We start from the raw sequence: 25,353 nt of genomic DNA on the forward strand, positions 1-25,353 counted from the left end.
TACATGAGGATTCAGTTCCTGAATTTAAAACTTCCTCTTTCTGCCGCCCTCCCCTCCAAATTTACGATTAAGTTCTGCAAGGATGTAAAAAGACTGGCTGAAAATGTTTTTCCTTCACTGATGTGTTTAAGAGGCGAGTGTGCTCTTTTGATTTCAGGTGTCTTGCTGCCTTATTATTTTTTTTTTTTTACCAGAAAGCATGGAACCAGTCATGTCAACAACTGAGGACTATTGGGTGAGCAGCTTTTTGCCAGTCCTAAAAGTTGGGACCCTTTATAGAGTGTGAACAGGGAAAGGATGTGATTATTTGCAATTTTTTAGCCCCTATATTCAATTGAAAATTGCACAAAGAAATGCTGTGTGATGATTATATCCACTGTTTCGTATCGCTACCTGCAATGTGTCGCAGAAAGGTTAGAACCTGTTTACTGTCATGTTATACCCGTTTTTTTGATTAGTGAGCGTTTGAAGATGGCAGGATATAGACAGAAGACAAAAAGATATTAAGGATTAAAAAGTGCCATGCTTTTCTTTGATATATGACATTGATCACTCAGTAGTCCCAGGTGTCTGGTACCATATTTTGCTCATCTTAATGTGCAAAACATGGGAGATGGGTCTGTGGCACAAAGCAGGCCAGTCGAGTACCTGCATTCTCTTACAACAGAAGCAAGTTGATGCAACAAATAAAAAATGTAGATTTGTATTGTCAGAAATATAATATACCTTTCAGGCAGCAATACTTATTTCACAGAAGTGTAGGTTTTGCCTCAATAAGGTCACCGCCAACCCCTCTGAACCATATGGCTTGAAAATTTTGCACTGAGATTATCTGATTGGTTCTTTTCTACTAAAGCTCAGACAACATGTTGTCTGTGTGTTCTGTTGTTGATGCAATTTTTCCCTAATAACATTTTGAATTGAATTTGCATCATAGACAGATAGCACTCTCAAGATAGCTCCCTTCCCTTGGACTTCCCTCTAAGCTCAAGGGACTTCCCTTGCAATTGGAGGAGATTGAAGAATAGAAGATTAAGTTAGATCTTATTCAACTCATCCAAGATTCAAACATTCAAAGAGTTTATCTGTACATTCTTACTTAACTGTCTGCAGCGCATCTGGGGTCGCAGAGAGTGTAGATACCAGCCTTCCAAGGCCGCCGTCGGGGATGCGGCGAAGATAGCGATCGCTTTGGATTCAGACCGACATTGTAATTTTCCTTCTGCCTTCAGTCTTTCTGGTTGTGTCTTCCATATTTTGCGATAAATCAGGAAACCGCCAACTCCCAACAGCAGCATACCTGTTATCATAAAGCCAATTGCGTAGATGTTTTAAGCGTAAAGGATCGACAGGCACAAGATCTTCCGATTCCCCCAGGAGTCCATCGCGTATCCGGCTATCAATGTTCCGTCAGGGCACGAGGGTTCACCTTTACCCTGTCAGCTCATCAAGACAATTTGGTCAATTGCATTGAGAGACCAGTTGATCAATTCCATTTTTGGACGAAACGCAAAGAGAGGCTCCGTTAGTTCAAACAGAGACGTCTGCCTTCCTTGAGAGCCAGAAAGACTCACGTACAGTATGTTTTTAAAAGTGCTCCCAAGGTCATGTCATGAATCATTTCAGGTTTTACAGTGAGGGATCAAAGGTATAGAAACAGATTGAGATTATGCTCCATTTATTTGTGTTACGCCCTCCGAACATTCGTGAGGTCAATCTCTGCTTCTTCTCTTGGGTCCCTTAAAAGGGGCCATTCTGTTGTTGTTGTTAGCCCCAATGTGTATTGTAGTGTCAGCCGTTGACTTTTTTGGATGGCAATTATTAAGTGAAAAGGGAATTAACCGACTCCGAGGCTCGCATGAATTATCAGAGCAAAGGTTACAATACTATTACTCTATTCTGGTTACAGAGATTTGTCCACATTATTTTGTTTTCATCACTATTTAAGTGAAACATCTGGCAAATGTTTTAATCTTCATGCCAAAAATGGTGCTCTAGTTCATTTAATTATATCTTAAAATGCATCAAGTGGTGGTATCTCAAATTCTCAACTATGTGAAACACTGTGAACCTATTTGTTTTCAATTTTTGACACAATTTTTCTTCCTGTCTTTACTCTCACAGGCTTATGCGTTGGATTATGATAACGCCACATCATCTGAAACAAGCAGGGTTATTGCAGTCCCATGCAAACAGGAAGATATTTATGATTTTGCCCGGAGGTTCTCTCCTTTTGCATATAGCCTGGTGTTCATCCTGGCTGTGGTGGGCAACGTGCTGGTGCTGTGCGTGATCCATCGCTACCAAAGTTCCCAGAGACGGGGTGCATCTGCGTTCTCCCTTACCGATACGTTTCTCCTCCACTTGGCCATCTCTGACCTTCTGCTGGCATTCACCCTGCCCCTATTTACAGTGCAATGGGCTCATGAGTGGGTATTTGGCGTGCCTGCTTGCAAGATTGCGGGTGCTCTCTTCTCTCTGAACCGTTACAGTGGCATTCTTTTCCTAGCCTGCATCAGCTTTGACCGCTACTTGGCCATCGTACACGCCATCGGCTCCGGCTTTAAGCACAACGCGAGCCACGCGCATGTTATCTGCGTACTCATCTGGGTGGGGTGCCTAGCCCTCGGGGGAGTGGACGTTTACTACAGACAAGTAAACCGAGTGTATACTACGGGCCAAAATGGAGTCCTTTTGTGTGACCTGTGGTTCACTAGCAACTCTGAAGTCTGGCAAGCGGGGCTGCAACTGCTACGTGTGTTTCTAGGTTTTGGGTTGCCCTTGCTGATCATGTTGTACTGCTACATCCAGATATTCAGGTCACTGTGTAATGCCACACAACGCCAAAAACGCAAGTCTCTCCGCCTCATTATCTCTTTAGTGTCCATCTTTGTCCTCTGCTGGGCGCCGTACAGCTGCTTCCAGCTGGCCGATTGTCTGGTGAGATTGGGCTTGGTGACGGGGGGTTGTACGTTTGGACACATTATTGACATTGGAACACTGGTCACTCAGAGTATGGGGCTTGCGCATTGCGCCCTTAACCCTCTCCTGTACGGCTTTGTCGGAGTGAAGTTCCGCAAGGAGCTGGTTGGAATGTGGAAGGCGCTGCTGGTACAGAAAGGACGGCTGGGAAGGAAGGAGAAGAGGGGGGCAAGCAGGCTCCAAAGAAGGACAAGCCCATTCACTTCAGCGGTAACTGAAAGCACTTCTCACTCTGTCATGGTTTAAAGTCCAGTGGTGGGTCGTCAGGCCCTGCAAGGGCTTCTCTGCTGGCCTAAAAAAAATCTGAATCACAGACTGACTTTAATTACAATTGAATCTTAATTATATTTTGAATGTTTAAATAATTCCAAATGGTCTGTCCGCTTCCTTTCATAGCTTTTTCCCTGACTGTGCTGCTTCCAGACATGTACTTTCATTCAACAAAGAACATTTAACCACTCAAATTTCAGATGTTATTTGTTGCCAGTCAGGGTCAAAGTCAAAGAAATCTGCCCAGGGGGCCAGCAGAATCTGATTCACAGGTGCTCTGGTGAAAAATAAATGTCGATGAAACTGTTGTTTCAACCAATCAGATTTTGAGTTGTGACGCCAAGGCCTTCCAGAAGGCTACGCTAATGTCAGTGTGTCATGCGCCTTTTGACTAGATCGTTAGAGAGCGTACTAGCCAGAGCGAGCAGGCTGCATCTGTAGCGAGGTGCATGAACACAATTATAGTTTGGGCAAAACTTTCCTGGAGGGACACCAGAGTGGATCTACAACTTAGTGAGCAAGTGCGCGGAGAAACACAGCTCCACAATGAAAAGGTGAAGAAAAATAGGTAAATCTTAAAAAGACTGACAGTTTTATAGCCATATAACAGTTATTAAGGGGATGAATGGAGCACTACTGAAGGCCTGGGTATGAAATGCACAACCCGCCACTGTTAAAGTCAAATGCTGGTCAGGATGAAAAATAAATTGTAAATGCCCACGTGTGTCTGCGTGCAAGTGTGTGTGTGTGTGAACCAACCATTGGAAATGTTCTCGGGTTAAGAATTATATCAGCGAGCCCTCCGGCTGGTTTGTTGGGAGCAGTGTTAGGGTTTGAGGCTGTGGAGAAATATTCAAATCCCGCTATGTTACTTTAGCGGTGCTGCCCTTTGTTAAAGAACAAACAAATCATCCAAAGTTTGTTTTATTCTTGATTTTATTTTTCGATTCGATTTTTTGATGATTTCAGAAAAAGTTTGTCTAGTTGTCAAGACGCACTCTTGACTGAAAAAAAAAAAAAACTACACTGAGTGAATCCTGAACGTTATGTTTAACGTAATAACACATATTTTCAATATTGGCCTTTTCAACCAGAATAGTGAAAAAGACACATTACGTCGTATTTGGTCAATTGCGCTGCAACTTTTTGGGTCTCTTCCACCAGCTTTGTGGCCTCTGCCCCGCAACAAAAATCCCAATAAATGTGAACTGTTACAGTTCGATGAAGGTGACACATTCTCAATCCTCTCGTTGTATCAAAATATATCAATTCTGATAAATTTAATTTACACACATATATATTCATATATATGTACATACGGGAAGCTGATTTTATAAAATTAAATGTATTATGCTTTGTGTTTTGAGAGAATAATGTATTGTAAAAAAAAGACTGGACAATAACAGTGCATTAGCAAATGTATTGTATAATGATAATTGTGATGACTCATTGAATACAGGTCTTCACAAACATATAAAAACATTAAAGTTGTGTGTTACTTTATCATGTGTTTTTATGACATTTATGAACATGCACTCATGTGCTTGTTGCATTACGGTCATAGTTGTGCTATGATCGACTAATAGGCTGTTGTTGTCACTCCTCACTGTCATAGTTTAACAAACTGCTTTCACTGAGTGAGATCAGCCGAATGTCAATATTGTGTTACATAAAAAAAGATGTTTTATACAAGAAAAATGTTGGGGACATGCTGTCCAAATGAACAGAATGATACTGCATGCATGCATCCCAATAGTAGCATATTTTTTAAATCAAACTAGGATACAAGGGGCAGAGCTTTATGTATTTCATATATTTTATTGCGACAAAAGCGCATTGCTTATTACTCTAAATGTAACAGTTTAACATATTGTAACATCCACACATGCACCAGACGGGTTTACCGTCTTTACCAGCCACTTTATTTACAAAAAATGATGTCAAGAGTAGGGCAACATGTTTTGCAGGATTTAAGATACGTCTTCAGTTTAGCAGTTTTGAATCGCAACAGATTTATGGCATTTGCTGCCTGTTATAGCGAAGGTCCTACATGATTACAGATCATTAACGTTACACTCAGCGTAGCTTAGCACGAGTCGACCCGCAATAAATTTCAGATGATCGCTGTATCGATCACCAGCCATTCCCGAATAACATTTGCAAACCCGGTTGGGCTGAGAAGGACGAGGGTTGCGACCAAGAGGACGACCAAAGGGAGACGGAGCCGAAGACAGAGGACGCCTGAAGGTCGAGGTGGGCGAGGAAACACAGCGACGAGGGGAACTCCTTGTAAGAACTCGAAAGTGTATCGTGTTTCATGTTCAACCGGCTGCATGCATGTTGAATACCGGTAATGTCCTCCTTATTTTGTTTGTTTATCTTATTTATTCTATCCTATAATGCATACAGAAGAAAGACAACAAGCTTGCAGCTCACGTTTCATCTGCCTCACCTCGTGACTTTTCTCAGTTTATTGTCCAATAAGAAATAATAATTCTCTGGCACGCTTCAATTTAAGACATTTAACAGGTTGTACAAAGTCATGGTGTATGTAACAATATAATAAATCTGTCTACAATCACTATAAACTCCAATTAAAAAGGTTTGCACAAGACATGTTTGGCACTTGACAGTGTAATCAGTGTTTATGTAATATGTTAATTGTTTCTTTTGACTGTTGAATTTTCAAGTAAGACTGAGCAAAGTTCAAGTGGGGGTATTGAATGGCACGGTTATATTTTTTTTTAACAGAAAGACAGCATTTCGTGTGCTGTCATTAACGTTCTTTCCAGTACGGTGTGATATGTGATCATTTGGATCACGTATGATTTTTTTTTTTTCTTAAATAAGTAAGTTCACTGGAAAAAGATTGCATCTTTGCTCATCTATCGCTTGCAGGAACACACCAGCAACACAATTCCTCTATACAACACGGCCTTTTAAATTTACTTACCTAAGTGATCGAGTTATTTTGATGACCTGTCCTCTGAAAATAATTCAATGTGCAACAACAAGGACGCAATAGGAAAAGTTTTTTGTTTTTATTAACACAATATTGGACTTCTCTGTGTTACTGCACAATCTTAGTAGGAGCAGTACGGTATTTTCTCTATTTTTTTTTCCTTATCTTCTCTCCCTCTTTGGAAAACCTCCGCTTTTTTTCTTTGAAAACCTCTCAGAGACTGCGAGTTGTTTTCGTTTAAAGAGTCAAGTAATAAAATGGCACCCTCTGGTGTGAAATGAGGCTGTTTTACTACACATTTTTTCAGAATAGTAATTTTTTTTTCTTCTTTTTCTTCTTCTTTTTTTTTTTTTTTTTTTTACAAATTTTTATTGAACACAAATAGTATAAACAGATATACATGTGTACAAACAAACATAATAGAATTGTGCGTTTAGATCCGGAAGTTTGCTTAAAGGACCTTCAAAATAAAACTTTTATTTTCCACTCGACTAACTTGGGCTCGGGGGGTTAAGTTTATTGCAAGATCTGTCAATTTAATTGTTTCACCAAAAGTAGAAATGTGACCGTTGCGACCCCTGCTTTAAAAAAGTTAAAGTTATACACAAGTCATGTACTTTATTTTGAAAACTTTTTTTTTTTTTTTCTCACGTGATATGTCTGCTCCTGGTGTCTGAAAGCGATTGACGGGGTTGCAACGTTTTAGAAATCGAAACAAACTCAATTCTGGTAAATATGACGTAATTTACCAATCAGATAAATGCAGAGTTCTTCAGAATGTGAATTTATTGCAAAACATTTACTTTAGAAGGTCGTTCTCGGTGCTCGGGTTGCTCCTCCTTTGTCAGTTGTGTATCTCCACCAGGTTCTCCTTAAGGGAGTTTTCTATGTGTCACTGCATTTGACCTGACCACAACCTTTATCTTAAATTTTACTGCTGTTATTTGGTGCCATATACTCTATATGCGCCGGAAGTTATAATCTACTATCTTTGTTACTGGTATTTTTTTATCTATTCTTTCACCGTGCAGCGCATCTTCCTGCAATGACAGAAAATGTAAGTACATCCGTTCCCTGTAAGCTGGGAACTTTCTGTTTGGGTTTTTTAACCTTCCTTAATGTTTCTGTTGCCGTTAATTCAAACTGGAACTTCCCATGCTGAATCCGCACTGCTGATAATAGAAAAGGGAAGAGCGTAAGATTCTTAACACCCAACAGACCAACCGTAGATTTATTTGTTTTACATTATCTCTACAGCGGCTGAGGATGGATGCGGAGCTCGATGGGATTTTTCTGGAAAACACTTCCATCGATTATGACTACGACTACAAGGGCAGCTCGGATTCAAACGGCAGCGAGGCAGTGTGGATCCCAGTTCTGCTCTCTTTGGTTTTTGTCATCGGCTCCATCGGCAACGCCGTCCTCCTTTGGGTGCTGGTCCAGAGGAGAAGACGCTGGAGATTGTCCGACACCTGCGTCTTCCACTTGAGTCTGGCGGATGTCCTGCTGCTGCTGACCCTCCCTCTGTGGACTGCGGCCAGCAAACGTATGGACTGGATGTACGGCCTCCTCCTCTGCAAGATCGTCGTAGCTGTTTACAAGGTATGTATCGGGTACAATAAGGGTTAAAGTGATAGGGAGACTTTTTCGGCAAGCTATGTAAACGTTTCTGTCAGGCCGTGTCTGGACTGTTATCCAATAGATTCTCGAAATATTTTTACAACCCCCCCCCTGCACCGACGGGAATTCCGCTTGCTTTTCAGGGCAAAGTTGAGTTTAGCCAATATCAACAAGTCATCTCATACTGTACACAATGAAGGCGGTTATTAACCCTACTTTTACAATTTTTTTTGTTTTTGTTTTACTGTTTTACCCGGTCACCACTTTGACAATCAGTTCATGTGTTGATGTGTCTGTGTGTTTTTAAAAAAATAATGTTTCTCCATCTGATTTTTAAACATGCATGACCGTATTAGTTTTTTTTTCTTTGTTTGCTGATTAGAAGAATTAATGAGACACTTCAGCAATGACTTTTGGGAAAAATATATTGGTATACAAGGTCTCAAAAGGTTTCTTTTACTAAAACAAGAAAGTAAACAACATGAAAATATTTGATTGGGGATCTGTTACACCTAAAGTTAGTGAAATTGATACTGATTATTTTATAATACTAAAAAATGCTAAAATACAAATTTGAATTCAGACCTTGAACACCCTCATTTTGAATAAATGCTGCATTCTGTATCACATTTCATTGAACGTTTCCAATCTAGAACAAATTCTTGTAGAGTGGCCTGAGTTACCGGAACCGTATTGTTTTAACCGAATGATAGTTTGAGTAACTATGAAATCTGTAAATTGTCCTGTTTTTTTCTAGATCAACTTCTACTGTGGGATCTCTATTCTGCTGGGCATCAGTCTGAAGCGCTACCTCGCCGTCGTCCACAAGAAGCTTTACCGGCCCAAAAACAGCTGGTTGACGAAACTCCTCTTCCTGCTGGTTTGGATCATCCCCGTTCTCCTCACCATCCCCGACTGGGTTGCTTTGGCTTTCGAAAAAAAAGACCCGTGGGTCGGAAAAGAAATCCAATGTGTTCCCAACTTTTACAATCCGGGTTGGCGGCTGCCGTCACGCCTGCTCCACAGTTCCATCTTTGTCGTATCCGCTCTGATCACCGGTTACTCGTGTGTCCTGGTTTGGCTTCAGTACGGCTGTAAACAAAAACAAAAGAACACATCGGACGTCATCACCCTCACCCTTGCATCAGTCTTCATCGCCTGCTGGACGCCGTACAACGTCACGCTCATTTTGGACACCTTCAGCAGTAGCTCAGCGGCAACGCAAGATGCGTATAAGGATTCAACTTCAAAAAGTGCGGTGGAAGTGGCTCTGACGGTCACTTTTGCGCTATCGTGTGTTCATGCCTGCCTCAGGCCTCTTCTTTACGTTGGCCTGTGCAGGACCTTCAGAGAAGTTGTGTTGGACACTTTTAGATGCAAAAGGGTCAAAGCCGCACAATCCATGTGGGAGTTAGATCTGGATGAGGAGAACCTACCCAGCCAGAGTTATGAGAGGGAAGACTTGAAGCAGACGGGGTGCAATGAGCATCAGCTGCAAACAATTCAGTGTTAACCTAGGATTTATCCTTCTGTTACCCGTTAACACTGAATGATTGGAAAAGGGAATGAACTGTCAAACTAAACTCCGTTGTTGAGTCTAGCGCTTAAACGCATAGGACTAAAAGACATGTAAAAACAGACATGTGCTCATCCTGGAGAAAAAAAATTAGCGATGATGTTCATCCGGTATTAAATTGGAGCGTCACGGTGGTGCAGTAGTTAGCATTTCTGCCTCACAGCAGGCACTGGTTCGTGGGGCTTTTTTTTCGTGTGGAGTTTGCTTGTCGTCTCCGTCGGGTTCTCCGGTTTCCTCTCACAGTCCAGAAACATGCAGCGGGTTCATTGGAGACCCTTTAATTGCCCAGCTGTATGAAAGGGAGAGTGAATGGTTGTTTACTTCTTGGCCAATGACTGCTCAGATAAGCTCCAGAAGCCGCCCCATGACCCCGAGTGCAAGATATAGATAATGAATGAATGAATACTATGAAATTAATCTTAGCATAAAATTTAGGAGAAGCGATCTCTTCATTTTTCTGTATAACTTTGACATTTTTTTATTTTTGTATCTGAAGCACAATTATTTATTAGTAATACACATTTGTTTTTCTTTTATTGTATAATTTTCGAGGCTCAGGATTCTGACTTGGGAAAATGGGCTGCAGTAGGCTCTTGCTGCGTGTTATTATGAGTGTTCTTCAAAGATTTTATATATTTTTCTGTATTTTATTGTATTTTACTTGTAGCGGGGGGGGGGGAGAAAAAGGGAATTTTCAGTTTGTTTCATAGTCATAACCGTTTTTAAAATATAATCATGTGTTTTTCTCATGTGTGGGACATTCACAAAATGTGGATTTCATGATTGCACAATACAAGGGGGGTTTTGTGACTGTTGCAAGACAGGAGAGTGTTTTCTCCCTGTAAATCCCAAGGCTAGACCTTGTGACTTAATTGTTACAAAACAGGTTTTTGGCAGTGACGTGGTGTAATACTGTCATTCAGCTGACCAAATAAGGAACAGACAAGGGGAGAAAATAAAGGCAAGAAAACTTCTCTTAAGCTTCTCAAAGCTTCCTGTTTCTATACATGTTGGTGCATTTGGTGGTAAACAAAGAAAAACATGTTCAACATGATTGCAGAAAGCAGAATTTGCTTGCGTCTCAAATGCAACAAGGAAGATGGGTTAGGTCAGAGGTGTCAAACGCGAATGCAGGGTGGGCTGAAATTTAAAAATAGGTGCAAGTTGAGGGACGGAGTGGTTCAATGTTTATTGAAAAACTTATTGAGATGAAACTAACAAAGCTTTGAAATTAATGCCTATTAAAAGACTATTAAACATTAGATTGATTAAAAATCAGTTGCAACCATTTGTTATGGCTCTATCTGCAGCATTACCAAGGTCATTTCGAATGGAAACAGTATTTCCACTGCCAAAAAAAAGTTTCCCTTAAAGAGTCCATTACGCCTTTTAGTAGCAAGAAAAAGTACAAGAAGGAAACTTCATTGCAGCTCAGTTTCCTGTTATCAGATACTCTCTAGTCAAAGCCCGAAACTTGAACTGACAAAGCTTCTAAGATATTGCATATGAATATTAAATACAAAAAAAAAAAAATCTATCACATGTTTTTCTTAAGACACATTTCAACCCCCTGACGAATGGTGAGGCGTCCCGTGATGTCACATACCGCTCTTTTCGGGTGTCGCGTCAGTGGAGGAATCTATTCCTCCTTTAGAACACAAAATACTAATCCCGCTTTTATTTACGTCGGGTTTAGAGAGAAATCCAAGTGTCGACGTAGACATGACGCTCCAGGTCTGGCGAAAAATGACGAGAAAGGGGTTCCTAATGCGTCGCTATGTGACCCGAAAGGAAGCCCTCAACATTCACGCGTTGGGATGAGAACAGGCTGCTTTAAGTAGCTTCTCCTGAGAATTTTCCTGAATAATTCCTCGTGCAATTTCTCCCTCTTTTCTCTTTTGACCGCACATCTGTTGTCAGTGCCACGAGTTTATCCCAAAGCAGGCCCAATTCATTTATTCGTATACCGCTTAAAAAATATCCTTTCTCGTCGTTGTGCCATGCATTGATCTTAACCCCAAAAGCTCCTCTGTCATGCACAGATCTCGGTCCGCTCGACGGATCAAAATCGATATCAGATGTGTCGCTGTCTTGTGTTAAAGATGCTTGCAACATATCCAGCTCTAATAATAATACATTTTATCAAAGATAATCCCACCAGGAGCCACTCTGCAAGCCTCTTCCTCCTGCACGTCCTCATTCCACCACTAAGTGTCCCTATCTACTTTCCGGCACGCCAAGTACAACCTTCTTGTGTCCCCGATCACCTGCAGTTGTTCAGTCATCTGGAAGCTCTCCTTGACCACCCAGAGCCTTTCCCAACTCTTCCCTGAAAGCCATACAACACTCCTCCCTTTTCAGCTTCCGCCACTTCATCCTCCGCCCCGCCTTAGTCCCCTTCATCTTACTTGTGCCCCGATTTATCGTACAAACCACCATCCTACGCTGCCCGGCCACACTCTCACCTCCCACGACTGCGATCTCCTCTTCCCTCGATACAAGACGTCGTCTGCCCGTGTTCTCCTTCCACCGCACTTTTAAGTGTTCTATATTACAACCTTTTCTGGACAAAAAAAAGGATTCAGTACAGCCATTTCCATCCTTATCGCAAAGTCTACCACCATCTGTCCCTCTGTGTTCCTATCCCGGCTGCAGAACCTGCCCGTCACTTCTTCTTCTTCGATAAGGTAATTTTACATTTTAAAGATATTTTAAATATGATTTTATGTGCAAGCGTGGCACGCTGGTGCAGCAGTGAGCGCTTCTGCCTCACAGCAAGAAGGCCCCTGGTTTCATTCCTACAGGGAGGCCTTTCTGTGTGCAGTTTGCATGTTTTTCCCATGACTGAGAGTTTCTTCAGGGTTCACGGGTCATGTTTGTGTGTGTGAGTGAGCGAATGGTTGCTCGTCTGTGTGTGTGTCCCTGTGGTGGTTACCGGACCAAGGTCTCACCCAGTGACAGCTGGGATGGGCTACAGTAGTACAGATGATAAATGAAATATTTGAGAAATCAATTCATGGATTTATGTACAACTTCCTTTACATTAAAATTCACATTGCAAACAGAATTGTTAAAGGATAAAGATGGATAAAGGCTTACAGGTTAAACACCAAAAAATCTAATCTGTCACAATTATCAATTCTAGTTGTTCATGCCATTTCCATTCTCAACACATTCATTACATTTTTTTTTGTAAACCCTGAGAAATTGCATGGCTTAAACAGCCAAGAAACAAAACTAATTTCCTACAAATAACCACAAAACGATCTAAAAATGTGTAAAAACAATTAATGACAACTTTGCAAGAAATTACCAAGTATCAAACAAAATGTTAACAGTTGAATTTAAACCTTGAATTATATAAAATTCCATTACAATAAAAAAGTGACTGTATTTAGGAATATATGGCTTGACAAAATTTGTCTAAAGAGAGATCTTCAAGAAGTTTTAAATGTCCTTTTTTGTCTTTCTGTCTCCGTCAGATGACGATGGAGTTAGAGGTTTCTGCAGAGTCGGACCAAATCGAGGCTCCCCTGCTTTTCCCGGCAGGCGGGAAAGTCACGGTCCTCCTCAGGTTGCAGCTCATGGCCCTCAGGATCTCCACGGCCTGACGCCTGAACTTCACACCCACCAACGCATACAGGACAGGATTGAGGCCGCAGTGGAAGTAGGCCAACGAGTTGGTGAAGACCATGGCTTTCTCCATAGATGCTCTGACGGGACAGGTGCCATTTCTGCTGCTGGCATAGAGAGTATCTATCATGAGCGTGATGTTGTACGGTGTCCAGCAAATAAAGAAAACCCCCACCAGAGCCAGAATGACCCTGAAAGCCTTCTGTTTTTGGAGGCCCTTCGAGCCGCATTGCAGGCGTCGCAGGATGCTGGAATAGCAGAAGATGATGATGGCCGAAGGCAGCAGGAAACCCAATATGTGCTGCGGCAGACGTGAGATCATCTGCCAGTCAAGTGACCCCAAAACATCAATAAAGTTGTGATTACACTGTGTTTTTTTCACTCTTTCTTGTTCCGCCGCTTCCAGGAAGATCCAGTCAGGGATAGAGAGGAGCAGGGAGAAGAACCAGACTGTCATACAGCTTGTATGAACCACCCAGGGCTTCTTTCGATTGTACATCTGGGTCGCATGGACGATGGACAGGTAGCGGTCCAGGCTGATGCAGGTTAGGAGAAAGATCCCACAGAAGAAGTTAACCTGATGGTGCGAAGAGATCGGAAAACAAAGGTGAATAAATAAAGCGGCGCTAGCAAAGCTTGTCCCTGACACCCCCTTCTGGACGGCCTTTTTTTTCTCCCTGCAAGGGAAATTAAATGGATGTCTTGTTGTTTTCTTAAACATCAAAACCGGATGTCTCAAGCATGTTGCATTGAATTATTTCCTTTTTCCAAAGAAAAAGTGTCCACCGCCACCATATCAGGGTGAAGCACCCCAGTTTTAGAAAACAGTTTTTTTAATGTCCGTAACTGTTTACACCCAGTGTTTCTAGTATATCCCATTGGACAGTTTACTATCTACAGCTGAGGTTCATGGCTGGTGAGGCACCGACTTCATAACAATCAGATTTACATATGAACGTATGGCTTATTCAGCATTTTATTGGCAGCAGTTAATGGGCTTTCTTCACACATGCAAACTGTAGCACACACAAAAAAAGCACATTTAACATAAAAAAAAAAAAAGAAGTTATTTTGGTCTCACCTCCCTTCTGAACAAGAGTGTCGAGAACTTGATTATACAAGTTGTCCTTGTTGTCCTTCAGTTAAAAAATACCTTATAGTGCAAATCGCTGATTAATATAATTTCATTCTATTTTATTTTACATTTTTTCTTTCCAAGAACGTGCAGTCAGGTGAGGCACGGCCTCTCCCGCCTCCCCTGACTGCATGTCACCGGGGTGGATGGATCAGCTTTTGTCAAGACCTCCACTTACTACTACTGTTACTTTCTGAATAAAAGGTTATCTTCAAACACACGCGGTGCATTTAAATGACTTTGCGTTATTTCTTCACTTACTGTAAAAACGGCTCCGGTGATCTTGCAGAGAGATGTACCAAAGGTCCAACCATTTTCATTGGTTGCCTCTGACATCCAGAAAGGCAACGTAACCAGCAGAAGGATGTCGGCTACACCCAGGTGGAGAATGAAGGTGTTTGTAACACTCCAGTTCTTCCTACTCCGAAAGAGAATTCCTAGTAGCACGCCATTCCCCAGGACTCCAAAGACAAAGGCTATGGAGTACATGACCGGGATCAACACTGTCACGAGGTGTAAAGCCTCATCGGAGTCACAGGTGTTACCCGTGTCAGGAAACGCGGTCTCGTAAGAGTCATTGTAGCCATTGAGAAACCACTGGTCATCATCCATCGTTCTGCCGCTTTCTGTCAGCGAAAAGAAAAAAAACAACATCACGTCAGTGTTCAATCAAAGCATGGATTTGTGTTTTAAAAAAGGGGTTTGGATTTGTATGTCACCATTATTACATGTTAACCCTCGTGCGATCTTAACGTTGTGTTTACTCCCCTTGTCCTACGGGTCAAAAATGACCCATAAGACAATCTTTGTACCCTAGTGGTGTACAGCCCACATGGAAACATAAACAAAAAAAGAAGTATCACTTTTTCTAATTATGGGGTCTCTTTAGGAAAAGTCATAAAATTTGAAGATGGAAAAAAAATAGATTAAGGTGTTTTTCTACAGCTAAACATGGTAGTGGGTAGCTTTTAACCCACAAGACAACACAAGGGTTAAAAGAAACAACAAACGATATGTGTGTGTGTGTATGAAAAAAACTTGAGTTTTGATCTGTCCAAGGTGTCTGTCCAGTAAAGGAAAGTTTTTCCTCGCTACTGTCGCCAAGTGCTCGGCCATGGGTGGATGTCGGGTTTCTCCTCGAGCCACTGCAGGCTCGGATCAATGCAGAGGGTTGTGTATCCGAGGAAAGACAGGAAGCGGAGATGAAAATATTGAGGTTTTTTTTGGAGTGACAGGGATGGGTGGGATCAAGAAAAAGTCCTTTGGAGGGACACCTCAGGTTAGATGTTTTTGAGATAAGGTCAGAGAAAGTGGTTTAGACATCAGAAGATGAGCACGACCTCGTACCACAAGATGGCACTGTAATCCAAACACATACGATTTTCGAATACGCTTGTAAGACAGTAGACTGTAGAATCAAAAATATTTCTATATATTTATATTTGTCATTTTTGTCCCTTTTGCTCTCCATTTCTTCAAATAATGATCTAGAAATTTTGAGCATCTTGTTATGTAGCTTTGAATCACTGCAGCAAATAGTGAGTCTTCAGGTATTTTGCTATAAAAAGTGGACAAATTGTACTCCAGCAATTTAAGATGTCATTACTGCTTTGTTGCTTCGTTTCTACAATTAATCTTTGTTTAGTCTCTGGTGATCTTTACTGTCCTCTTTCTGTGTTTACAGCAAAATAAAAATCTATTTTTTCCTGAGGCTCAAAATCTTCCAGTGCAATGGTAGTCCAGTCCTGGGTTGAAATAAAAAAAATTAGATAACTGACAAAACATTAATGCAGCCTCAGGGCGGCACTGGCCCGTGCCTCTCCAAGCCTGCCTTGGGGGGGACACGGAGCAGTGTCTCCCTGTGCCGGTCCCAAGCCCGGATAAATGCAGAGGGTTGCGTCAGGAAGGGCATCCGGCGTAAAACTTTTGCCAAAACCAAATATGCAAGACAACCAAAACTATACCATACCGGATCGGTCGTGGACCGAGTTAACAACGACCGCCATTGGTACTGATGACCTACAGGGTACTAATGGAAATTGGGCTACTGTGGGTCGAAGAATAATGTCACGATGTGCTGGGGCGGACTCGAGCAGGGAACCACATTTCGGGGCAGAGATGGGTGGAAAGCGCTTTTATTTGGTTGCAGTGGCAGAGCGGGATGCAGACTGGACTGGTTGCAGACTGGACTGGACGAGTTGCAGACAGAACGGCAGAGGCTGGGCCTCAACAGTACGGATTGCAGACGGGGCGGGCCCCAGGCAGGGTGGCAGACTGAACAGTACGGGATGCAGACAGGACGAGTTGCAGACAGAACGGCAGAGGCTGGGCCTCAACAGTACGGGTTGCGGGAGGGAACAGAGGTCACGCCGGCCGTCTGGGCCCGGCCGTGACTCGGGAAGGGAACAGAGGTCACGCCGGCCGTCTGGGCCCGGCCGTGACTCGGGAAGGGAACAGAGGTCACGCCGGCCGTCTGGGCCCGGCCGTGACTCGGGAAGGGAACAGAGGTCACACCTGGGGTCCGGTCATAGCAGGGGTGAGGTCCGGGTCGTAGCAGGGCCCCACAGTAGTCCGTGAGGACCACAATCCCCCGGCGCCAGGCAGAGAGTGCCGCTGCCCTTTATAGGGATCTTGATCAGCGGCATCTGCTGCAGCTGGCGCAGATTACAACGGGGATCAGCTGTGAACCCTGACAAACAAGAAGAAGATGAGGAGTGCGTGTTCGGAAGCAGAGAGAGAGGAGGAAAGGAAAGAGTCTGGGACTGAGAGTAGGGACTTTGAATGTTGGGACTATGACAGGAAAAGGTAGAGAGTTGGTTGACATGATGCAGAGAAGGAAGGTGGATATACTGTGTGTCCAGGAGACCAGGTGGAAAGGTAGTAAGGCTAAAAGCTTAGGAGCAGGCTTTAAGTTGTACTATTATGGTACTGACAAGAAGAGAAATAGAGTAGGAGTTATCTTGAAGGAGGAGTTTGTTAGGAACGTCCTAGAGGTGAAAAGAATGTCAGATAGACTTATGAGTCTGAAACTGGAAATCAAAGGTGTGATACTCAATGTTGTTAGTGGCTATGCCCCGCAGGTGGGATGTGAATCTGAAGAGAAGGAGAAGTTCTGGAATGAGTTAGATGAAGTGATGCAGAATATTCCCAGAAATGAGAGAGTGGTCATTGGTGCAGACTTCGATGGACATGTCGGTGAAGGCAATAGAGGGGATGAAGAAGTGATGGGCAGATTTGGTATCCAGGATAGGAATGCCGAGGGACAGATGGTGGTAGATTTTGCAAAAAGGATGGAAATGGCTGTAGTGAACACCTTTTTCCAGAAAAAACAGGAACATAGGGTAACTTATAAGAGCAGAGGTAGGAGCACGCAGGTAGACAACATCTTGTATAGACGAGGTAACCTGAAAGAGATCAGTGACTGCAAAGTAGTTGTGGGTGAGAGTGTAGCCAGACAGCATAGGATGCTGGTTTGTAGGATGACTCTGGTGACAAGGAAGATGAAGAGGACAAAGGCAGAGCAGAGGACAAAATGGTGGAAGCTGAAAAGGGAGGAGTGTTGCATGGTTTTCAGGGAGGAATTGAGAAAGGGTCTGGGTGGTCAGGATGAGCTTCCAGATGATTGGACAACAGCTAGTGTTATCAGGGAGACAGGTAGAAGAGTACTTGGTGTGTCATCTGGAAGGAAAGTAGATAAGGAGACTTGGTGGTGGAATGAGGAAGTGCAGGAGTGTATACAGAGAAAGCGGTTAGCGAAAAAGAAGTGGGATACCGAGAGGACTGAAGAGAACAGACAGGAGTTCAGGGAGGTGCGGCGAAAGGTAAAGATAGAGGTAGCAAAGGCAAAACAAAGGGCTTATGATGACTTGTATGCTCGGTTGGATAGTAAGGAGGGTGAGAATGATCTATACAGGTTGGCGAAACAGAGAGATAAAGATGGAAAGGATGTACAACAGGTCTGGGTGATTAAGGACAGAGAGGGAAATGTATTGACAGATGCTAGAAGAGTGATGGGAAGATGGAAAGAGTACTTTGAAGAGCTGATGAATGTGGAAAATGAAAGAGAGGCAAGGGTAGAAGAGGTGATTATCGTAGACCACAAAGTAGCAAAAATTAGTAAAAGTGAAGTGAGGAAGGCATTGAAGAGGATGAAGAGTGGAAAAGCAGTTGGTCCTGATGACATACCTGTGGAAGTGCCTAGGAGAGGCAGCGGTAGATTTTCTGACTAGATTATTCAACAGGATCTTAGAGAGTGAGAAGATGCCTGAAGAATGGAGACAAAGTGTGATGGTGCCTATTTTTAAGAATAAAGGGGATGTGCAGAATTGTGGCAACTACAGAGGGATAAAGTTGATGAGCCATACAATGAAGTTATGGGAAAGAGTAGTGGAAACTAGACTGAGAGCAGAAGTCAGCATTTGTGAACAGCAGTATGGCTTCATGCCTAGGAAGAGTACTACAGATGCAGTATTTGCGTTGAGAATGCTAATAGAAAAGTACAGAGAAGGCCAGAGGGAGTTACATTGTGTTTTTGTAGACCTAGAAAAAGCATATGACAGGGTGCCAAGAGAGGAGCTCTGGTATTGTATGAGGAAGTCTGGAGTGGCAGAGAAGTATGTTAGACTGGTGCAGGACATGTATGCTAGCTGTGAGACACTGGTACGGTGTGCTGTAGGGGTAACAGAGAAGTTCAAAGTGGAGGTGGGACACTATCAGGGATCAGCTCTGAGCCCCTTCTTGTTCGCAATGGTGATGGATAGGCTGACAGATGAGGTTAGACAGGAATCCCCATGGACCATGATGTTCGCGGATGACATTGTGATCTGTAGTGAGAGCAGACAACAGGTAGAGGAAAATCTAGAGAGGTGGAGGTATGCTCTGGAAAGGAGAGGAATGAAAGTTAGTCGCAGCAAGACAGAATATATGTGTGTGAACGAGAGGAACTTGGGTGGAGCGGTGAGGCTACAGGGAGTGGAGATCAAGAAGCTGGAGGATTTCAGGTACTTAGGGTCAACAGTCCAGAGCAACGGACAGTGCGGAAAAGAGGTGAAGAGACGGGTCCAAGCAGGTTGGAATGGGTGGAGAAAAGTGTCAGGGGTACTATGTGATAGAAGACTATCGGGCAGAATAAAAGGAAAGGTGTACAAGACAGTGGTGAGACCAGCCATGATGTATGGACTAGAAACTGTTACAATGACCAAAAGACAGCAGGCAGAACTAGAGGTTGCAGAAATGAAGATGTTGAGGTTCTCTTTGGGAGTGACCAGGATGGATAGGATCAGGAATGAGTCTATCAGAGGGACGGCACATGTTCGATGTTTTGGAGAGAAGGTCAGAGAAACCAGACTGAGATGGTTCGGTCATGTACAGAGAAGAGATAGAGAATATATTGGTAGACGGATGCTGGAATTGGAGCTGCCAGGCAAGAGGTCTTGAGGAAGACCAAAGAGAAGATTTATGGATGTAGTGAGAGAGGATATGAAGGTAGTTGGTGTGAGAGAGGAAGATACAGAGAATAGGGTTAGATGGAGAAAGTTGACTTGCTGTGGCGACCCCTAACGGGAAAAGCCAGAAGAAGATAACTGACAAAACATTGCATGCTTAAAAACTGATTCTAATCGCTTAGACAAATACTTAGATCTGTCTTTGTAAACTTTTTAGGAGGTACTGCCAAAGCTACATTGCAGTCTGGTTTAAACCACATTTCAGACGAAGTTATGGTTTCCAATTTCTCAGAAACCATTAAAAAAAGCTTTTTGAAGAAGTAAATGCAAACTCGATAGCTCAATTGCCTCTTTAAGTGCAGAAGTTTAATCAAAAGACACTGAAATAGTACAAGTGTATGAACAGAAGGTATGAATTGAAAAATCAGCATATGGCACTTTTATGTCATTTCATAAATTGCATTCTCATAATCCAGTTTTCTGGATTAAATAATCTGTCGTGTTAAGTGAATACCCCAACTTTTACAGCACAGCTGGTCAAACGAGCATGGGTTATATAATCCTGTATCAGACCCTCATTGATGAATGAATTTGCATAGAGACAGAAAACTTCACAACTGTGGGAAAGAGACAGTATGTGATAATTCCATTTATCTACACAGACGATGCACCCCCATAAGTGCATCAATGATATGATACTCAAAGTAATGAATGGCTTACCAGCTTCAAAATCGGTCACACCTGTATTCTCCCCCTTCATGTGCAAAGCGGCTGAGGTGACTCATTTTTATAGGCGTGGAAAGAGGAAGTAAACAAAAAAATTTTTTTAACTCTAGAAAGTCACTGGCCCAATGCACAGGATATGGAGGATAAAATTTTTGCATTTCCTTTGATAAACTTATTGCCGACCCACCTTTTAGCTTCGTATTTTTCAGTTTTTACATGATGTTGAATACCAGGGCCACAATAGATAGATGACCTTGACAAGGTCATCTGATATGTTGTTGTGGCCGAGTGGTTAAGGCGATGGACTAGAAATCCATTGGGGTTTCCCCGCGCAGGTTCAAATCCTGCCGACAACGTTACTTTAGGTGTGCAGGATGTAGAACATTTGTCTTTGAAAACTGAACATTTCTACCTCGCCTTAGTTTGTTGAAGTGATACAGCAAGATACTGATCTACTTACTACTCTGGTCAACGGCAGCATCCACGATGAGTCAATTGTAGATAACCCATTTCCCTATAGGGATTAATAAAGGAAACATTATTAAATCATCATTTCTATCAAGTAATTACAAGAAATGGCATTAACCTGTAAACATGCATTTATTTGCACTGGTTCTTGTAACTAATTTATTCTTAATGCAACTCATCTATTGCAGGATTGCATGCTGGCTTAAAACGCAGTTTGCTTATTTAATTTTATCTGCTGTCTCTACATCACACAAGATTTCTTACTTTTTGTAGAATTATCAATGTATAAATGAATGTATATATACGTAAAAATGAATCCTTTTTTAAAATTTTTTTTTTTACCAACACTCTGAAGACAGTTAAATCTGTACAGATATCCAGATTTTCATTGCCTCTTGTTTTTGAATTGATGCTTGCAGAATCATACAAATCTGTAGGCAGAGCACCTGTAAAGGCTATGGGTTTGAAAAAAACAGCATTCGCTTTTTAGTTACCATGTGCAGTGCAAAAAGTCTGTTCCTGTTTTCATTCACACCTTTATTTTCACTTCTGTTTTGCCGTGCGGATGAAATGTATGCGGTTAACCTGCACAGAGATAGGTGCATGACAACTTGTTCATAAAATCACAAACAAAAGAAAACATTGTAAAAAAGTAGTCATTGTTTTAAATTTGAGTTTTATCCATAATTTCCAACTCCAAGCTGTATACACTTGGATTCTTATTGGAATTAATGCATTATAATTAATGCATTAATTAACACAGTATTTTTTTAATAAAATAAAACATTTTGTTGCAAATAGTCATCAGGGTCGCAAGAAACGTGCAGAAGAATCAAACACGAAGTCTGTTACGTCGGTGACGGACGTAGAGTGCCACCTCCGCTCAGATGCCAGCAAGGTGGAGGTGGGGTGCTGGTATGGGCAGGTATTATTAAAGATGAGCTAGTTGGACACAAAATAAACTCTCAGACCTATTGCCAATTTTTAGAAGTAACTTTCTTAAAGCAGTGGAACAGGAAAAAGCTCGCATCTTTCAAGAAGACTTTAATTTCTATGCAAGACAAAGCTCCATTACGTGCTTCAAAGTATTGAAAAAGTCATCAAAAAGTTGATTCTGACCAGATCGAGAAACTTACCGTCACACCAACTACCTTCATATCTTCTCTCACTACGCCCATAAATCTTCTCTTTGGTCTTCCTTGAGACTTCTTGCCTGGCAGCTCCAATTCCAGCATCCGTCTACGAATATATTCTCTATCCCTCCTCTGTAAATGACCGAACCATCTCAGTCTGGCTTCTCTGACCTTCTCTCCAAAACATCTAACATGTGCCGTTCCTCTGATAGACTCATTCCTGATCCTATCCATCCTGGTCACTCCCAAAGAGAACCTCAACTGTCAGGGTTTCACACCTGATCCCAATTACAATCGGTGCCAGCTGCAGCAGATGCCACTAATCAAGATCCCTATAAAGGGCGCTGGGGGATTGTCCCTTCCACCCACGACTGGACCCCCACCCTGTTACGACTGGACCCAGCCAGCCGGTGTAACATTGGACCCTGACCCTGCCGTGACCCTTCCTGAGATCCTGCCATGACCCTTCTTGCCTTCACCCCCCCTGCCTGGGGGCTTGTCCTGCCTGCCACCCTGCCTGGGGCCTGTCCTGCAACTCAGCCTGTCATCCGGATTCCAAATAAAGCGTTTTCAACCCAGATTCCTGCTCTGAGGTGTGGTTTCCTGCCCGAGTCCGCCCGCTTCGTGACACTCAACATCTTCATCAACTGTTCACAAGGATACATTGTACCATTACAATCTAGGTCAAAGATTCACAATCGACTTCATGGTCTCCTGTTGGTGAGTTGTGGCAGGTAATCCACGTAGACGCACATGGTAAATCTAAACCTTCAACTCCTACGTCCGAAAGAATTTCTCCCAAATCCTCAGGCGGGTCCGTGATGGGTCAGTGGTCACGGCCTCCATTGCGGAAGCAGTTTCCCGGAGCTGTGCTCAGAAAATCACGCTCACCCATACAGACTTGTATTGTTCAAGACGAGAGCGGTTACATTGAAAGGGTAAGTTTTTTTTTTTTTTTTTTTTTTTTAGCAATGGAACGAGAACTTTGAGGAACTCCTAAACTGGCTTACATGCCCTCAGTGAAGAGATGTTGAGCCGGACGCTTCTGGAGAGCGCATATCCGTGGTGGAAATAACCGAGGTGTTCAAGAAGCGACTTCAGGGCAAGGCAACAGGACCTCTTTCCGGGCTTGTATATCTTGAGAGCGGGTCCAAGGTCGACCCAGAACACACCCGTATCCCATCTGACAATGAAAAACCTTGGCTTTTTACCTACAGCCGCTGCACCCAGGTAGCAGAGATCATCCCGAATGGCACGGGAAATTAGCCGATTTCACTTAAATGGTGAAGTAGCTGTGTCTGCGATGCAGTGAACGGTCTGGCAGTCATTCATGTTGTATATTTGCCAGGTCAATACCTAGCAACTCATCCTAACCGCACTTTTGCGTAGTTCAATCTTTGCTTTTCCTCAACTACATTGCAGCTGCTCAGGAGAGCATACTCATTACCCAATTCCTGATTTTGAGATGTATTCATATACACCTACGGGCACATCTCAAAAAATGATAATATCATGAAAAAGTTCAATGCTAGAAAGTCAAGTTGTCACAGCCTTATCAAAAAGCCATGGCTAAAGAAACAAGTTGTTCATAGAGCACTGAATCCAAGCATATTCATAGAAATTTGAATGGAAAGAAAAAGCGCGATTAGAAAGGGTACACCGGCAAAAAGGATAACCGCAGCCACGAGAGGACTGTCAAGCAAATCCGTTTAAGATTTTGGGGGAGCCTTTTAAAGTTATGGATGGCGGCTGGAGTCAGCGGGTCAAGAGCTACTTCGCACGGACGAATCCTACATCCAGTTCTGGTGTCGAGCCCCTCCTGAACCCCAGACCAGGTCAGAAGCGTCTTATTATGATGGTTTTGATGGTCCTGTGTTTTCTGAAGTCCACCGTCAACGCAGCCATCGACCAAGATATTTTCGAGTACTTCATGCTTATTTTGGTGACAATTTTTATGGAGAAACTGATTACATTTTCCAGCAGGACTTGGCACCTGCCCACACTGCCAAAGGCACCAAAAGCTAGTCCAGTGACCACGATGTCACTGCTATTTAGTGGCCAGAAAACTTACCTGAACCCCAGTGAGAATCAATAGGGTTTTGTCAAGAGGAAAGTGACATGAAGAATGCAAAGTGACAAAAACATTGAACTTTTTTAATGCTACTCTATTTTTCGGAGGTGTGTGTGTGTGTGTATGAAAATACCACTCATTTTATATACCTACTTTTCCTTTGGGTTGCTCCCCTCAGGGGCCGCCAAGGCTACTTGCCTGCCTCCATCTAACCCTATTCCCAGCATCATCTTCTCTCACACCAACTATTGTCGACCCTTTCAATCCATCCATCAACCATCTCTGTCGTCCCAAAAATTCAAAGTCCTGCTTCTCAATCCTAGACTCTTGTCATTCCTCCTTTTTCTCTGCCTATTGTCACGTCTTCCTCTTCTCGGCACCCTGTAAGGTTCTCAGCATCACTAGTTGCTCACTCAGTGAGCAAACTTTTTCAAACCTCTATTTAGTTGACTTATTTTGGATCCAGCACCCATCCCTAATTGGGCAGCGCATGTGTCATTTTTTTTTTCCAGCTCTTTCACTATAAAATCATCTCCTTGGTCTTCCTGTCTGATGGCTGCAACATCACCATCCCTCCACCCATATATTCACTATCCCTCCTCCGTTCATGTCCCGCTGACCTTCTCTCAAAAACATCTACCATGTGCTGTTCCTCTGATGTGGACTCATTTCTGACTCTATCAATCCGTGTGTGTGTGTTTGTGTGTGTGTTTGTGTGTGTGTGTGCTTGCACAGATCCAGTGATTGTTGACATGCAAATCCATGGGAGTTTCATGGGAGGAACTGAAAGGAAAAAAATACAAAAAAAATGCAGGTCATTTTCCGATTCAAGATTGAAAGCGTTTATAGTCAGCGTAGAAACGTGAATTTCTTACTTTGCCGTCCACAGTGCATTTGGATATGAACTGATGAGAAATACTGATAATAATCATTTTTATGAATATTATAAATATGAACAGTGTGGCAGTGAAACCTTAACCTCTGTATAGCTCACAATAAAATGCAAAGGTTTAGTGACCCTGTGATCACTAACAGCCCAGATTTATCATTATATTTACCATGTTTTACAAGAAAGACATACACAGTATATCAACATGAGCTACCATTATTATCTACAAAAAAAAAAAAAATATCAAAAGAAGTCATATAGCCTTAAACCCATGGCACTGTGTGTACAGCAGGTCTGGACTCTTTAAGATGATTTACAGAAACCCAGCACTCCCCACAGAGCAAGCACTTGGCGACAGCGGCAAGGAAAAACTGCTTTCTAAATTTGCTTTTTACCAGGCAGAAACCTTGGACAGATCCAAGCTCAATACGGGTGCCCTGCTGT

General features: G+C 42.7%; 3 protein-coding genes and 1 non-coding gene across 4 annotated transcripts; 3 read left to right on the forward strand and 1 right to left on the reverse strand.

Moving 5' to 3' along the window:
* Positions 1–5,869, forward strand: cxcr3.2 (chemokine (C-X-C motif) receptor 3, tandem duplicate 2). Its single transcript, XM_086153964.1, has 2 exons — positions 1–235; positions 2,125–5,869. Exons 1-2 carry the CDS (start codon positions 200–202, stop codon positions 3,226–3,228), a joined length of 1,140 nt encoding a protein of 379 aa, XP_086010090.1. The 5' UTR covers positions 1–199; the 3' UTR covers positions 3,229–5,869.
* A 974-nt stretch (positions 5,870–6,843) lies between these two features.
* LOC147230560 (C-X-C chemokine receptor type 3-like) lies at positions 6,844–10,390 on the forward strand. The gene is made up of 3 exons (XM_086153965.1): positions 6,844–7,271; positions 7,472–7,816; positions 8,592–10,390. Exons 1-3 carry the CDS (start codon positions 7,260–7,262, stop codon positions 9,345–9,347), a joined length of 1,113 nt encoding a protein of 370 aa, XP_086010091.1. The 5' UTR covers positions 6,844–7,259; the 3' UTR covers positions 9,348–10,390.
* A 1,939-nt stretch (positions 10,391–12,329) lies between these two features.
* On the reverse strand, positions 12,330–20,369 carry cxcr3.1 (chemokine (C-X-C motif) receptor 3, tandem duplicate 1). The gene is made up of 3 exons (XM_086153966.1): positions 20,343–20,369; positions 14,440–14,804; positions 12,330–13,620 (listed from the first exon to the last, which is right to left on the reverse strand). Exons 2-3 carry the CDS (start codon positions 14,788–14,790, stop codon positions 12,889–12,891), a joined length of 1,083 nt encoding a protein of 360 aa, XP_086010092.1. The 5' UTR covers positions 14,791–14,804; positions 20,343–20,369; the 3' UTR covers positions 12,330–12,888.
* Positions 20,370–20,622: 253 nt separating this feature from the next.
* trnas-aga (transfer RNA serine (anticodon AGA)) lies at positions 20,623–20,704 on the forward strand. The gene has a single exon. It is a non-coding gene; the product is annotated as a tRNA-Ser (tRNA).
* Positions 20,705–25,353: the final 4,649 nt, after the last annotated feature.

The sequence above is a fragment of the Fistularia commersonii genome, chromosome 10, assembly GCF_037954325.1.
Source record: "Fistularia commersonii isolate RoL2024-O1a breed Wild chromosome 10, RoL_Fcom_v1.0, whole genome shotgun sequence".
NCBI classification, from domain to species: domain Eukaryota; kingdom Metazoa; phylum Chordata; class Actinopteri; order Syngnathiformes; family Fistulariidae; genus Fistularia; species Fistularia commersonii.

Excerpts from the sequence above, each read along its gene's own strand:
- LOC147230560 (XM_086153965.1), top strand. Across the intron at positions 7,817-8,591 it reads TCGTCGTAGCTGTTTACAAG|ATCAACTTCTACTGTGGGAT; the intron begins GTATGTATCGGG and ends GTTTTTTTCTAG.
- cxcr3.1 (XM_086153966.1), bottom strand. The coding sequence starts at position 14,790 with ATGGATGATGACCAGTGGTTTCTCAATGGCTACAATGACTCTTACGAG. Across the intron at positions 13,621-14,439 it reads TCACCGGAGCCGTTTTTACA|GTTAACTTCTTCTGTGGGAT; the intron begins GTAAGTGAAGAA and ends TCGCACCATCAG.
- cxcr3.2 (XM_086153964.1), top strand. The coding sequence starts at position 200 with ATGGAACCAGTCATGTCAACAACTGAGGACTATTGG. Across the intron at positions 236-2,124 it reads CAACAACTGAGGACTATTGG|GCTTATGCGTTGGATTATGA; the intron begins GTGAGCAGCTTT and ends TTACTCTCACAG.